Source organism: Ceratotherium simum, chromosome 9, assembly GCF_057802395.1.
Source record: "Ceratotherium simum simum isolate JZ-2026a chromosome 9, ASM5780239v1, whole genome shotgun sequence".
NCBI classification, from domain to species: Eukaryota; Metazoa; Chordata; class Mammalia; order Perissodactyla; family Rhinocerotidae; genus Ceratotherium; species Ceratotherium simum.
This window is the reverse complement of record NC_141908.1, coordinates 319,715-333,410: the sequence shown is the minus strand read 5'-3', so window position 1 is coordinate 333,410 and position 13,696 is coordinate 319,715. Positions and strand designations below refer to the sequence as shown.

The 13,696-nt window shown below is 48.7% G+C and overlaps 1 protein-coding gene across 1 annotated transcript; it reads right to left on the bottom strand.

Moving 5' to 3' along the window:
- Positions 1 to 2,878: 2,878 nt before the first annotated feature.
- GPR148 (G protein-coupled receptor 148) lies at positions 2,879 to 7,758 on the bottom strand. Its single transcript, XM_087434969.1, is given in 8 exon segments — positions 2,879 to 3,050; positions 3,052 to 3,174; positions 3,176 to 3,377; positions 3,380 to 3,700; positions 3,703 to 3,741; positions 3,744 to 3,972; positions 4,514 to 4,622; positions 7,673 to 7,758. Coding segments are annotated over 8 exon segments (1,281 nt in total).
- Between the last annotated feature and the right edge of the window lie 5,938 nt (positions 7,759 to 13,696).

The following is a 13,696-nucleotide window of genomic DNA, read 5'->3' as shown; positions in this document are numbered from 1 at the left end:
CTTATAATTTTGTCAATTTTTGCTTTTTAAATTTTCAACCTCTGTTATTATGTGTGTGAATTTTCTATCCTTCTGATAAATGGGCCTTATATCATTATGTAGTGACCCTCTTTACTCTAATAATGCTTTTTTGCTTTTAAGTCTACTTTCTCTCTTCTATTAGACTACATTTAATGAGTATTTGCTTTCATATCTTTTTCTATCTTTTTACTTCCAAGCATTGTCTGTTGTTTGTTTAGGGCTATCTCTTACAAATTACATATATCTGATTTAAAAGAAAACTGACAATATTTGTCTTCCCAACATCAAATTTTAGTCCATTTAAATTTATTGTTTTAGTACATTTAAATTTGTTGTTTGGATTCTATCATAATATTTTATGCTATTTGTCATGACTTTTCAGTTCTGTATACTTTTTCCTGTCTTGCCTTATTTTGGATGATTTATTTTTTGTCTCATTCATTTTATTTGTTCCACAGATTATTTAGAAAGTTATCCTCTCTTTGTCTCGTCTATTAGTGGTTACTTCAGGTATTTTAATATGCTTGTTTGACAAAGTCTTAGGTTAATATTTCTAGCCTCCTCCTGAAGACTGCTAGAACTTTGAAATGATTTAGGTGCAATTACACGCTCCCAACTCATATGCTATTTTTGTACAACACTTTTCTATTTTTTCTAAACTCCCAAATTATACATTTTTATTGTTTTTATACAGTCAACCAGACCATGATGATTCAGATTTATCGCCATAGTTTTCAATGTTTATTTCTCACCATTTCTTCATACATCTCAAACCTTCCATCTGGAATAATTTTCCTTGTGCCAAAAATACATCCTTTAAAATTTCTTTAATGTATATTGTTAGGAATATTGTCTTTCAGGTTTTGTGTTCTATTTTGTTCTTATTTTGCTCTCTGAAAAGATCATTTTCCTGTATATAGAATCCTAGGTCAATGTTATTGTCTCTAATTACATTGACAATATTATTTTAGTTACTTCAGGTTTCTACTGTTTTTTAGAAGTCAGCTGTCAGTTTAATTGCTGTTCCTTTTTCTTTATCTCTGCCTGCTTTAATGACCCTGTCCTTGCACTCCGTTTCCTCCAGTTTCATGTGCTGTGCTTCAGGGGTTATCTGTCATTCCTCTTATTTATAACTGCTCAGAGTTCTTGGATTTGAGGTTTGATATCTTTCAACAATTCTGAAAAATCATCAGCTACTATCTCTTCAAATATTTCCCCTTCCACACTTTCTCTATTATATTCCCAAATTAGATGCAAGTCAGTATTTTCTATTCTAGCCTCAATGTCTCTTAATCTCCTTTTTATATTTTTCATCTCTTTGTCCCTCTGGGCTGAATTTTAGATAATTTATTTGAACCTATCTTCCAGTTTGCAAAATCTGTCTCCAATTGTGTCTAATGTACTGTTTAACCCATATTAAATCTAACCTAGCTTTTGCAATTCTAATTATTACCTTTTTTATTTCTAGAAGTTATATTTAATTTTTTTCCTCATCTGCTTGGTTAGTTTAAAAATGTGTTGTTCCTTGCTCATATTTTCATGTCTTAAAACATTGAAAATCCAAAGAGGCTTATGCACCCCTATGTTCATCGCAGCATTATTCACTATAGCCAAGACATGGAAGCAACCCAAGTGTCCCTTGACTGATGAATGGATAAAGAAGATGTGGTATATATACACCATGGACTACTACTTGGCCATAAAAAAAGACAAAATCATCCCATTTGCAACAACATGGACGGACCTGGAGGGTATTATGTTAAGTGAAATACACCAGAAAGAGAAAGACAAACAGTGCATGATTTCACTCATATGTGGAAGATAAACCAACACAGAGACACAGAGAATAGTTTGGTGGTTACCAGGAGAGTGAGCACAAGGGATGGAGGCATGCATTTATGTGGTGACTGACAAACAATAATGCACGGCAAAAATTTCACAATAAAAAACAACAGAAAAAAACAGATTAAACATTTTTGTATTAACCAAGTGTCTGATGATTCAAAACCCTGGAGTACAATGCTGCTATTTTGTTTCCTCTCACTCTGATTCATGGTGCCTAATTTCTCTGTGTGGCTTTGTGAGTTTTAACCTAGTGCAACTCATTTTCTGTGAGGTTCTTATACTGTGGAAATTCTTTGAGGCCTGAGTTGAGGCTCAGGTCCTCCAGAAGAATCACACCAGCCACGTAGTGAGGTTTTTTGACGACTAAAATAGTTGGAAACATAGCTTTAATCCTGTCTGAAGGGTTGCTTCTACTTAAAAATTCTCAAGGAGTTTTCTTCCTCTTATGCGTGGCACCAATATCAAGGCAAGCAAGTTCCCTTGCTGTTCTCTTAGTTGTCCTTTATCCTTGTTCTAAGACTGTAATCTGTTGCAGTCCCAGCTTTATAGAAGTCTCCATGACTCCTCACTATTGGTGGGTTCTGGGTTTGCTCTCCTCCCTCCCACATCATGAGCAGCTGCCAAAATGGAGGCTCATGGTCCCAGATTCAGCAGATCTGCTTGCTTACTTCCCAGGTTCCAGCTTTCAGTAATGTTTTGGCTTCTGTGTGTTTGTCAGCAATGACGCTTCATCAGTGTCTATGGAGGGTGTAGGGGAAGCCACTGGAAGTGCACAGATCATGGCCTCAACCCCAGTTTGACCAGAGCTCTGCTGAGTCACATTTACTTGCTTCCATTTTCAAGTAGGGTTTCAGTGTCAATAAAAGAGAGCTTTCGCTACCTTAAAACTGTTGAAATGTTGAAAACCATCAACTGAAGTCATCTTGAAGGTCCTGCTCCACAGTTATATTTCGCAGTTCTGAGGAGTTGGCAATAATTGGATGCTGGGGCATTCAACATATAATTTTTAACCTCAGCCTGCCAGACTGTGAAGTCTGTAGCTCAGAGAAATGGTGAAGATGTCACTGTGCTTCCTGGATGAGAAGTGGCCCCAGATCATCCCCAGCAGCTGCTGGTAGTGGAGTGTGTACAGGTATGGGAGCATGGCATGGGGAAGCATCATGAGCACTTTACTGTTGGCTGCCGTGAGTCCTCACACCAGTGTGGTGGTACTTGGTCAGCACAATGTCCATGGGAAACACCACCACTAGGCTAACATACAGTGTGGTTAGCCCTGTGTGGTTAAGCAAGGTGCCTCTGGCCCAGGAACAGCTGGGAAGTCCTGGCCTCTGCATAGATCCTCCAGAAGCAGTGCGTGATGAGAGCTGTGCACAGACAGAGAATGCACAAGATCTAGGTGTGGGTGACAGTGACCAGGGGGCCATGGCCTAGCTCAGTGCCCCGGCTCAGCTGCAGGATACATGGGGCCCCTCACTCCTCCAACCTGGCATCCTGCTGCTTGCTGAGCCAATGAGAAATGTGGGTAAGAAGCAGGCCACCAGCCAGATGAGGGCCACTGCCTCCTGGGCAGCCTCACAGGATGTGAGGGAGAGGCCGTGTGGAGGACAAGGGACTGCCCGGGAGGTGTGCAGCATGGTGGCTGCGAAGGACAGGACGGTGCTGGTGTGGGCAGCGAAGACAGCGTCCGTGAGGACACCACAGGTGATGCGGCCCAGGGCCCAGCTGCCCAGGTTGCTGGAGGAGATGAGCACGTGGAAGACAACGTAGGCCAGCTCTGAGAGCAGGGTGTTAGCCAGCAGCAGGTCGTTGGACTCCTGTCGCAGCCTCTGGCTCCACAGATGGTCACCAGCATCAGGGGGCTTGGAGCCAGTGTGGTGCAGCCAGGTGGCTTGAGGGAAGGAGGAGCCAGCGCAGCACAGAGACTGGCACACTGAGGCCCCTGAGGCTCAGGGAGGCGTTGCTTGCTGCCTGGGGTATGCAGGAGGGCTTGCTGGTGAGCTGGCCAGAGGCTGGCCAGGCTGTGGTGCCCAGGGGGCAGGGTGCCCACTGACCTCCATGCTTCCTGGCAGGAGTGGCAGGCTTTGTCGCAGGTGGCTGGTTCTGTCCCTACCCAGGGTGTGGCTCTCCCCTGCAGTGGTTCTGAGGGCACCACTCCTCGGGAGAGACGCTGGGCTCAGGCAGGCCTTAGGAATGACTGTTTAACAAAAATGGAAACAACAGTGCAAAATTCTGCTCACACGTGGCTTCCTGCATTCACGCACATCTCTCTGCCAGCTATCCTGGCTGCATGCGTATGTGGGTACACCTAGACGGATCAGCCCACTGCTATGAATGGTTGGTCACTGATTTCTTGAGAAGTGTCCCCCAGACCTGTCTGGGTGGCTGGCAGGGAGTGTACAATGAATGCTTACCACATTGGATTGGATTCAGAGGTGAGAGTCAGGCTGTCCTGCCAGAAGTGAAGGAGCAGCCGCCTGGAGCGAGGATTGCCGGGCTGTGGACAGGGCCTAGCCTCTGCCTGGGGCTGCCATGACAGGGGTCTCAGGAAATCGGCAGGCTGGAGGGGCCCAGGTCTGCTCACAGTCTCTCTCACAGAGCCCTGGGCACAGCCCCCAGGCTGGGGGTGCCGTGTGTGTGTGTCCCGCACCTGTTCTATACAGGACCGCACGTGGGAGAGCACGCAGCTGCCCTTGGGGAAGATCCCTGTGTGCTGAAGGGTCCCTGCCACAGGCTGGCAGGCAGAGGCTGGATCGAAACTATGGGGAAGGAGCAGAAGGTGGGGAGAGAGAAGAGGATGGGAGGCTCACGGCAGCTGGGACATCTCCGGCTGACCAGGGACAGTTACTTGCGCTCAGCTGGGGCCCACGGTGGAGAGGCTGACAGGGTGGCACCCTAGCTCAGGGGAGCAGGCTTCCTGCTCTGGAGGTCCTTGCTCTGTGGCCTTGAGAAGTTTCGCTCACCTGTCTACACTCATTTCCTTATCTCTGAAATGTGAATGCTGCCCCTGCAGACCTCGTGGAAATGTTGCAAAGATCCAGAGGTGACAGACCTAGTATAGTGTGTAGCCTGAGGGAAATGCTCGATACATGAGAGCCCTCACCTCCTACCACACTCCCCACTCCACAGACCTCCTGGTCATGACAGTGGAAGGAGCTGCACCAGCTGCTCTGTGCTCCTGAGACCCCGCCCCCTGCACAGCCCCTCTCCAGGCCCTAGCCCTCACATCATGCCTAGCCTGGGGAGGGACCTGCCATGGGGCTGGTACCTTCCTGAGCACAGGCAGAATGTTCTTAGGATCAGAAGGAAGTGGGAATTTTAGACGCTAAGCCATGAGAGGGCACAGCCTTGAATTCAGGAATGCCACCTGGACCAGAACCAGAGGGTGACACACCAGAACCCTGCCTCATCCCTCTGCGTGGGCCCGCTGATCACATGCCCCCTCCTGCCTCCTTCCTCTGTCTCAGCAGTGCAAAGTCTGAGGGCTTCAGAGGAGACCTGGCCCTGCCTCTCTTCATTATCTGTGTGGTCTTGGCTGAATGACTTTGCCCCTCTGAGCCTCCATGTTCCCACCTGGGATCCATGAAGACAATGTACCTGTCCTGGCAGCCTGCAGTGGGCTCCAAAGGTGCTTTCTGCCAGGTGGCTTCTTTCCTAAGCGTGCCTGCAGCCTGAGCCTCCCTGCTTCACACGTCTAGGGGAAGTGAAGGGATGAGACCCAGATAGGCTGGCAGCCCTGGACTGCCACACCGGGAGAGCGAGGACAGCTGGCATGGTAACCTAGGGAGTCAGACCCCTGACTCATTCTTCTCACCCAGGAAGCCCTTTCTGGAGGGTGAGTCATTCTTCCCTTCAGAGCTGGCCAAAGACCTTGCTCTGCAGAGAGCCCCTCGCCCCTGCCCAGGGACCGTGGAGCGTGTCTGTTATAGCGTCTGCAGGAGGGGCAACAGTGCCTGTGTCCTGAGGGCAGGATACAGTGGAGACTCTAAGGGCCATCCTCACCCCACTCCTCCTCAATGCCAGAGGGCTGACCCTGCCTCCCTGTGCCCTCTGCCAGGGCCTGTGCCCCCCAGAGTGTCCCCTTGTGCTTCTACTGGCCCCAGGCCCAAAGGGGAGCAGAGCCCTGCCCACACGTGTATTCTGAGGGCCTCCTTGCCTGCAGGCGCAGAGCTGGGCTGGAGGCAGGTCACTCTCCCTGTCAGCCCAGCAGAATGCCCCTCCTAGCCCCTGGCTGTCAGTCTTGCCCCCTGCTGATCCCTGTCTGAGAATGCAGAGTCCCTGGGAGAGGGACACCCATTAAATGACCACAGCCCAGTAAAAATGTGGCTGGACGCTCAATCCTTCTGATGGTGGTGATGGGAAACAGCTCCAGGGAGACCTGAGGGGAGTAACTCGCACGATGGGCCAGCTGCTCAGTGTGATGAGGAGCCTGCCGTACCCTTAAGAAGCACTTTATGACCTACAGAGCACCTAAAGCATCTCTGTTTGGTCTCACTTGCCCCGGGCACCTCCATCTGGTCTGCCTTTCCTGGGAAAATGTGAACTGGCACAGACATGGGGTCCCCTGGGATCACCCTTCTTGGGGGCTGAAATGTGCTGGCTGCCATGGGGATGACCTGGCACTGCCCCTTCCTGGCCAGTGTCCCCACAGCCTTACCTGCTCTGTCCCCGTCCATTCTCTGCACTCGTTACAGCCACCCTGCTGCCTGCGTTGTGGGTGCTGCCTGAGACCACGTGTGCACCGACACAGCGCAGGTGTGCAGCCCCGGTCAGTCAGTCTACATGTCACTTCGGCAATAAAATCTTCACCCTCTGTGGTGTTTCAAAGCCTCAGGATGCTGGGACTGTCCCTGTCCAAGGACCAGCCAGAAGGCACCCTCCAGGAAGCTGGAGATAAACTGAAACTGCCAAAGGGCTCAATGCCAATCTATTCAAACTGCCCAATGGACAGGCCCTCAAGTCTTGCCCCCGGTAGGGTGAGCCAAGAGTGACTGCAGGCTGGCACAGGGCACGTGATCTCACAAGAGCACCACACTGTCCCCAGAGCTGGCAAGACGGGTTCCAGGTGAGAAACTGAGGCCCAGAGAGGTTAAGTGCCTCGCCTCAGGTCACACTGCGAGAAGGCTTAGGATAAGTCAGAAGCTGTCTTTCCCGAGACGTGCAAAGTCCCCATTGCTGTGTCCCCCAGAGTTGGCAGTGGGACAGGAGTTGCTCAGTGTGGGACCAGAGCAAAGCTCAGAGACGTCCAGGTGTGGGCAGCGGTCAGTGGCAGAGATGGCCCCAAGACTCCCCAACTCACACAGCTGCTCCCGCAGGCAGCCGGTTGGAGAGAATCATCTAAACAGGGGCTCTTGGTCTCCTGGCAGCAATACAGTGTCCCTCAGCAACTGGCCATGTCACCTGACCAGGCTACAGGGACGAGGCAGTGGAGGGAATCTCCACCCCCAGGCTCGCACTATCACAGGTCTGGCTGTGAGCACGTGTGTCAAAGAGAAGCAGAGAGAACTAACATTGCAACTACTGGGTGCCAGGCACTTTTTTAACACATCATTTCATCTTCAGGAACCCTTCTGCAGATGAGGAAGGTGAAATTGAGGCATTTTCTCAAGGTCATCTAGCATATAAGTGGCAGAGCATAAGTGTGTCTCACTCCAAATCATGTGTTTTTTCCATCCTCGTTCCATCAGCTTCCTGGATGGTCTTCCTGTCTCTGCCTTCCTAGCAGGTGTTGTTACTGGATTCTTCATCATCATTACTATTTCCACCAGCATCTCAGTCAACACATCTACATCACCACCATTATTGTCACCATGTCATCATCACTATGACCATCATCATCACTGTCATCACTATCACCATAATCTTCTTCCTCCTCACGAACGTCACCATCACCATGATCTCATCACATCATCAGCATGTTGCTCCTATGTTAAACAAAACTCTCCACTGGTTTCTCATTGCTCTTAAGATATAGGATAGACTAATGTCTTTGTGCTGATAGATGAGACCAAGTACGGCCCATCCCTTTTCCCTCCTTCCCTCTTCAGCCTCTGTGCTCCAGCTCACTTGCTTCCATTCCACTCCTTAAAGGACACACGGCCCTTGCCATCTGGGAAAATTGCTACCCCCTTTGGATATCAGCAAGATGTCAGTTCGAAAGGCTCTTCTACCAAATGTCTCCTGACCCCTAGAATGGAGCACAGCTCTGTTTTATTCTCATATATTGCCCTTTATTTCTTTTATACCTTTTACCACAATTTGTCTTAGTGTTTCCTTGTGTTAGTCATGTCTAACTTTGCTATTCTTAGCTGAGTCTGTCCTGCTCACCAGTGCACTCCAGTGCCTGTCACTGAGAGGGGTCGTGTAAATGCCAGACTGAGGATTAAAATGGCTTGTCCTTAAGGCCAACGGACTTAAACAGGGGAAAAGATGGGGAGGAAATTGCAGGTGAGGGACTCAGCTTGAGCAGAGCTGGACGGATGAAGGTCCTGGCGCTGCCAAGGCCCTGCATGTGGGCCACGTTGCTGTGGCAGGAAGGAGGGAGAGAGGCAGCTGAAATAGCAGAGTGACAAGACAAAACTCATCATCTAGAAGGATGGAACTGACATTCAGATGGGCGATGGGCTGGAGAAGGCCTAGAGGCAGGAGGTCTCTTTGTGATGCGCCAGATGTATAGAAGAGAAATGCTCCTCCCAGACAGGTCTTGGATTGACTTTTCCATCACTAGCTATCATGCTTTTCAGGAGCTGTCCTTGAGATCCTAGAGATCTTGACCACATTGACATCTTCTGAATTAGCAGATTTTCAATCCAGATCAAAGAACATTGGAATGTTGTCTGCATCTCCTGGTTAAACCCAGATTTGTTTTATAATTGAATAATATATATTGAGGAAACATAAACTAAAATTCGGATAGCTCCCACAGCCCCTACTATTTTCTCTCTCTCTTGTGTTTGATTGTTGGCCTGACTCTCCATCACACTGAGGTCCTTGAGTGCAGGCTCGGGCTCATTTGCATCCAAGCCCCGTTCCCACTTCCGATGGTGGTTGCTGGCCCAGCATGCACACCCAGTGAATTCGAGGATGAATAAATAAACAGATGATCGCGCCGGGAGACCGGCTGGGGCAGTTGGGACAGGAAGACCAGAGTGTTTGGTCCTCATTGCCCACATCCAACATGAGTGCCTCCTGCTTCTCATGGTGGGCCCACGTCTTGCCTGCCCACACACTAGCATGTCCATCACCCTTTCTCCAAATGGTAGTCAGAGGAACTTTTCCTTCATTTACTCACTGGGGTAGTGAGTAAAGTCTATTTCATTGGATTTTGGCAGGCAGGTGACACCTTTGAAAAGCCCTTCGAATCTGTGCCCATAGTTCTCTTCTGGCCGTCATGTCCATCTCCCTCCTGAAGCCTCCCAAAGGTTCTACAGAACCTGGAAAATCACCCTCGCTCCTGTCCCAGCTTAAGAAGCCTTGCGACTGTGCCTCCCTGCATGGAAGCTGCCCTGGCCGCCCTCCCGAGCACGCCCAGCTGCTGCCCGCCCGTCTGCTCCTCGCTGGCTCTGGTGCCAGCACACCCCTCCCACGGTGGGTCCCTGTAGCCTGTTCCTCCAGTTGCTCCTGTCTTCTGTAGGCTCACAGTCCCCTCCATCGCATCACCCTGTTGCTTCCTTGATGACTTACTTCACACTCGGGATTTATTTTGTTCATTTATTTAATTTTAAAGATTAAAATACAACACTGTTCTTTTGTTATTACTGTGAACTATTTTAAATATATTGAAAAGTTGAAAAATTCAGAGAGATTTGAATTAACAAATGCTCATGGATCCACTATCTGGAATTAACAATATTCGTATTTTGCCATATTTGCTTCCAATCATTTTTATGTAACATTTCAATATTTTATATATATACATAAATATATACAAAATGTTGTATGTTTTATATAAAATATGTATTATACACATACATTACGTATATACATCATATATAAATATGTGTTTTTTCATATAACAAAACATTTCCCATATGGAGACAGTCCCCTTCGTCACTATTCTCTGGCCTATTCCCTCCCTACCTTCCAGGGGCAGCACCCACCCAGAATTCGCTGTGTTCCTCCTGTTCATGTTTTTGAACTTTCACTGCAAATGCACGATCCCCAAACTCTATGTAGTCTTGATTTCCACGTTTGGTATTATACTGTCATTTCATTCTGCTATTGCATTTTTCACTCAGTATTACACCTTCTAGGCCAACATTGTTGCCCCACAGATCTAGTTCATTCTATGAAAATTCCCTACAGCATTCCATTCTCTGGTCATATCACCACTTTTTCCTTTGCTTATTGATGAACACTTGTACTATTTCCAGTAGCATTACATGCAGAGCGGTGATGAGGATGCTCGACCAAGTCTCTGTGTGTGCACACATGACATTTCTCTAGCAGTGTGGTTGTTCCATCATGAGGAATCACACACTCATCAGAATTTTCCTTTTTCAGACAACATGCAGGTGGGGAAGTGGTACCCTTCATTCTGGGAACAGAAAGTAACACTGCACACAGTTGCATCTGAGGCCTGACACCTGGACGAACTGAAGGCACGCCCAGGTCACACAGAGGGAGCACATGCACAGGGAGTGTGGGGCAGGGAGCTAGCTTCTCTCAGCCCTGCCTCCATGGCTGGGGAGGAGGAGCCCGGCACAGATGCCTTAGGCGCAGCATTGCAGCTATGTCGTCACTCCACCACGAGGCTGTGCCCCAGATGCCAGAACGAGCCTCTGCCTCGAGGGAGCTTGTAGCACCCCAAGAGGGTGAGAAAGGGGGACAGCACGCTCATGGGACAGAACAGAGGAAGACAGTGTCTTTAAAAATTCCCCACAAAGTGCCAAGGTGATCCCCAGAGAGACGGAGCTTCCACTTGATAGAGGAGGATAAAGGAGGAGCCATTAGGGGGCCTGGGATGGTGCAGATGGCGGGGCGTGGGGAGCGGGGGCTACAGGTAAACTGAGGCTAGGGATGGTGGAAAGAGTTAGTACTGGAGAACCAATGTACCCAAGAGTATGGACGCCACAGTTTTAGATCCTAGATCTGCAGATACAAGCTGGTTAAAGCAGAATCAAACAGTTTAATGCTGCCCCCTCATCGCAAGGCCCAGAGCAACTTATTCCTGGAGGAAAGGCAAAGGTGAAAAACCCAACTGGGCACAAAAACGCAAGAAGGAAAAGGCACTGTCTTATTCCAGCACTTTGCAGGCACTTGCCACACTGGAGCCTGTAGAGAGAGGCTGTGTGGGGCAGTGGTTACCATCACAGATTCTAGAGCCTGTGAGCTGGGCTGGGTCCTGGCACTGACCCTGCCTGCAGGTCAGCTCGTCTCTCGGTGATGCTGGTTCCTCATCTATGAGGTGGGGATCAGGACAGTCGATTCCCCCAGGGCTGAGGCTGTGAGGCCTGACAGTGCTTCCTCCTTTCCACGTGCCCATCATCCAGCGCCTTGCTGCTGCTCACAACACCCTCCTCCTCTCCAGACCCACCGCCCATGATGGTGGCAGCCCTGTCCCACGCCCAAGCTGAACACAATCTGTCTTCTGCATTCCCTTGGAAACAGCTTGGAGTTGGGGCAGGCAGGGCAATGGTTAGGGGTTGGGGCAGGCAGGGCAATGGTTAGGGCTCTGATTGACCAGGAGCAGGACACAGAGGGGCAAGGGGCTAGCAGACCTGGGCTTGAGTCCTGGCCCTGTGCTCCCTGTTTAAGGCTTGGTTTTCCTGGGATTCAGTTTCCTCACAAGCAAACTGGGAATGCTCACAGTTGTGAAGATGACATGTGGGAGGTATGAAGGGCATCTGTTGGGGCTGTACATGCCCCTCCCTCCCCTGAGCACCCTCAGTAGCAGCCCAGACAGTGAGCAGCAAATCTTCTGTACCCCATCCTCTCCAAAGGCCTTTTCATCTCCCAGCATTACCTGAAAACAATTTTCCTGCAGCTTGTCGGTGGGAGGCTGCCTTGTCCTCAGACCCACCTGCCTGGTGTGCCCTGGCCCTGGCCAGGTGCCACTCCTTGCTTCTGTAATGCTCTCACTCCCCACACCCAGTGCCACCTTTGAGACCCAGGCACCGCGCCTCCCTGCCCGCCCCATCCTGTCCACTTCAGCTTCTCTTCAGAAGTCTCCGCGTGTTCCTCTATGTCTCAGACTGCCTTAGGGAGAAGCGTATTACTCTCTTTTCAGCTTTTTATTGTGGTGATATATACATAACACCTCAACAGGAGGCCAAGATAGAGAAGGAATTATATCACAAATATCTGTGGATGTGGCTTTCACTAAAGGAGTGAAACCTAGTTAAATTCATGCAAGGGCCGCAAGTTCTTGAGACGTTTATGTTAGCGGAAACACTGCTGTCTTATACTAACAGGGACAGAGAAAGTACAAAATGAAAGCCGGACCCTCTGATCTGTACTGGCGGGAAGCAAGCTGTTAGCACTATTCAGGGGCAAACGTGTGCTACTGTCTGTAAAGAGGACATGTGTCCCCAGTTATTGTTTTTTTCATGATGTTTACAGTAAGTCTCCATTATTTCAAATGAATTTAGAAGAATGTTTTTAAGTTCTTCTTTAAAATACAGTAATTGTAACTGCAGCTATAGTTCATAATAATTAGAAATTAATTTAGGACTAAATGACCCATACAGAAAAATTTAGAACTTCATGGAAATCTCTGAATCACTACAAATGTTCTCTTATAGATTTTGAAGATTTCCTGTCGAGGTTAAGGAAATACTAAAGGGTAAGAAAAAGTAAGGAAGAAGGAAAGAAAAACAAACAAAACAGTTCAGAGAGTATAAAAGGATCAAGTATTCAAAAAAAAGAAAAGGAAGGATGACAAAGAGTTCAAAGGGCAGAGCCAAGAGTCCCGGAGAATTTTATCTCCAGGCCTTGAAACCGAGTGGAGTCTGCCCAGTAGGATACACAAACTTATGGACCAGTGACTCCTTTCGACTTCCCATCTTCCCTCCCTCCCCTTTTTGAGTGGGGATGTCTCCAACTGTTAGCCTATCCCTGTCCCACCATCACATGTTGGGAATGTTGGGGTGGTCAGTTCTTTAGTTTTCTGGTCCACAGACAGGGAAGACTTGTGTTGAAGTCTTCCCTGAAGACTTCCCTGAAGTATCTAATGGATTCCAGCTGAGAACCTCATCTTCACCTGATGTGGAGGATTTAGACTGAGATTTTGGATTTTGAGCTGATGAGATAACGATATTTAGATTTAGATGATGATGTTGGTTTGCAAACTGGCCCTGTACATGGAGAGCACAGACCGAAGAAAGAGGCAGACCACTCCAGATTGGTAGGTGGCAGGTTTAATAAACAAGGGAACTTACTTATGAGGCTTGTCTTGGGCTGCTGCAAGATGAGTAGATTTCCACACCTGCCTGCCAGAATCTTAAAAACTTTTATAGAGGCCTTACCTGGGTTGTCACGTACACCGTCCAGACGGTCTCAACACCACATTGCTCTCTCAAGGCTCTGTCCTGGGAGCAGCTCCCACTGTGGGGACGACGGGCAGAGCACACATTCCAACGACAGGGGAAGGGTGAGGAGCCTCTGATAGCCTGGCTCCAGCTCACAGATCAACCGGTGGTAACATCCTCTTGATGATCTCCTCCAACAGATGAGACTTTGAATTTTGAGTTGATACTGTAATGGGATGAGACTCTTGGGAACCTTGGGATGTAGGGAATGAACTGCATTTGGGAAGTACATGAGTCATTAGAGGCCAGAGGTTGGACCCCCCCCCCCCCATGACCCATACCCTTGTATAATTTCCTCCTGCTAA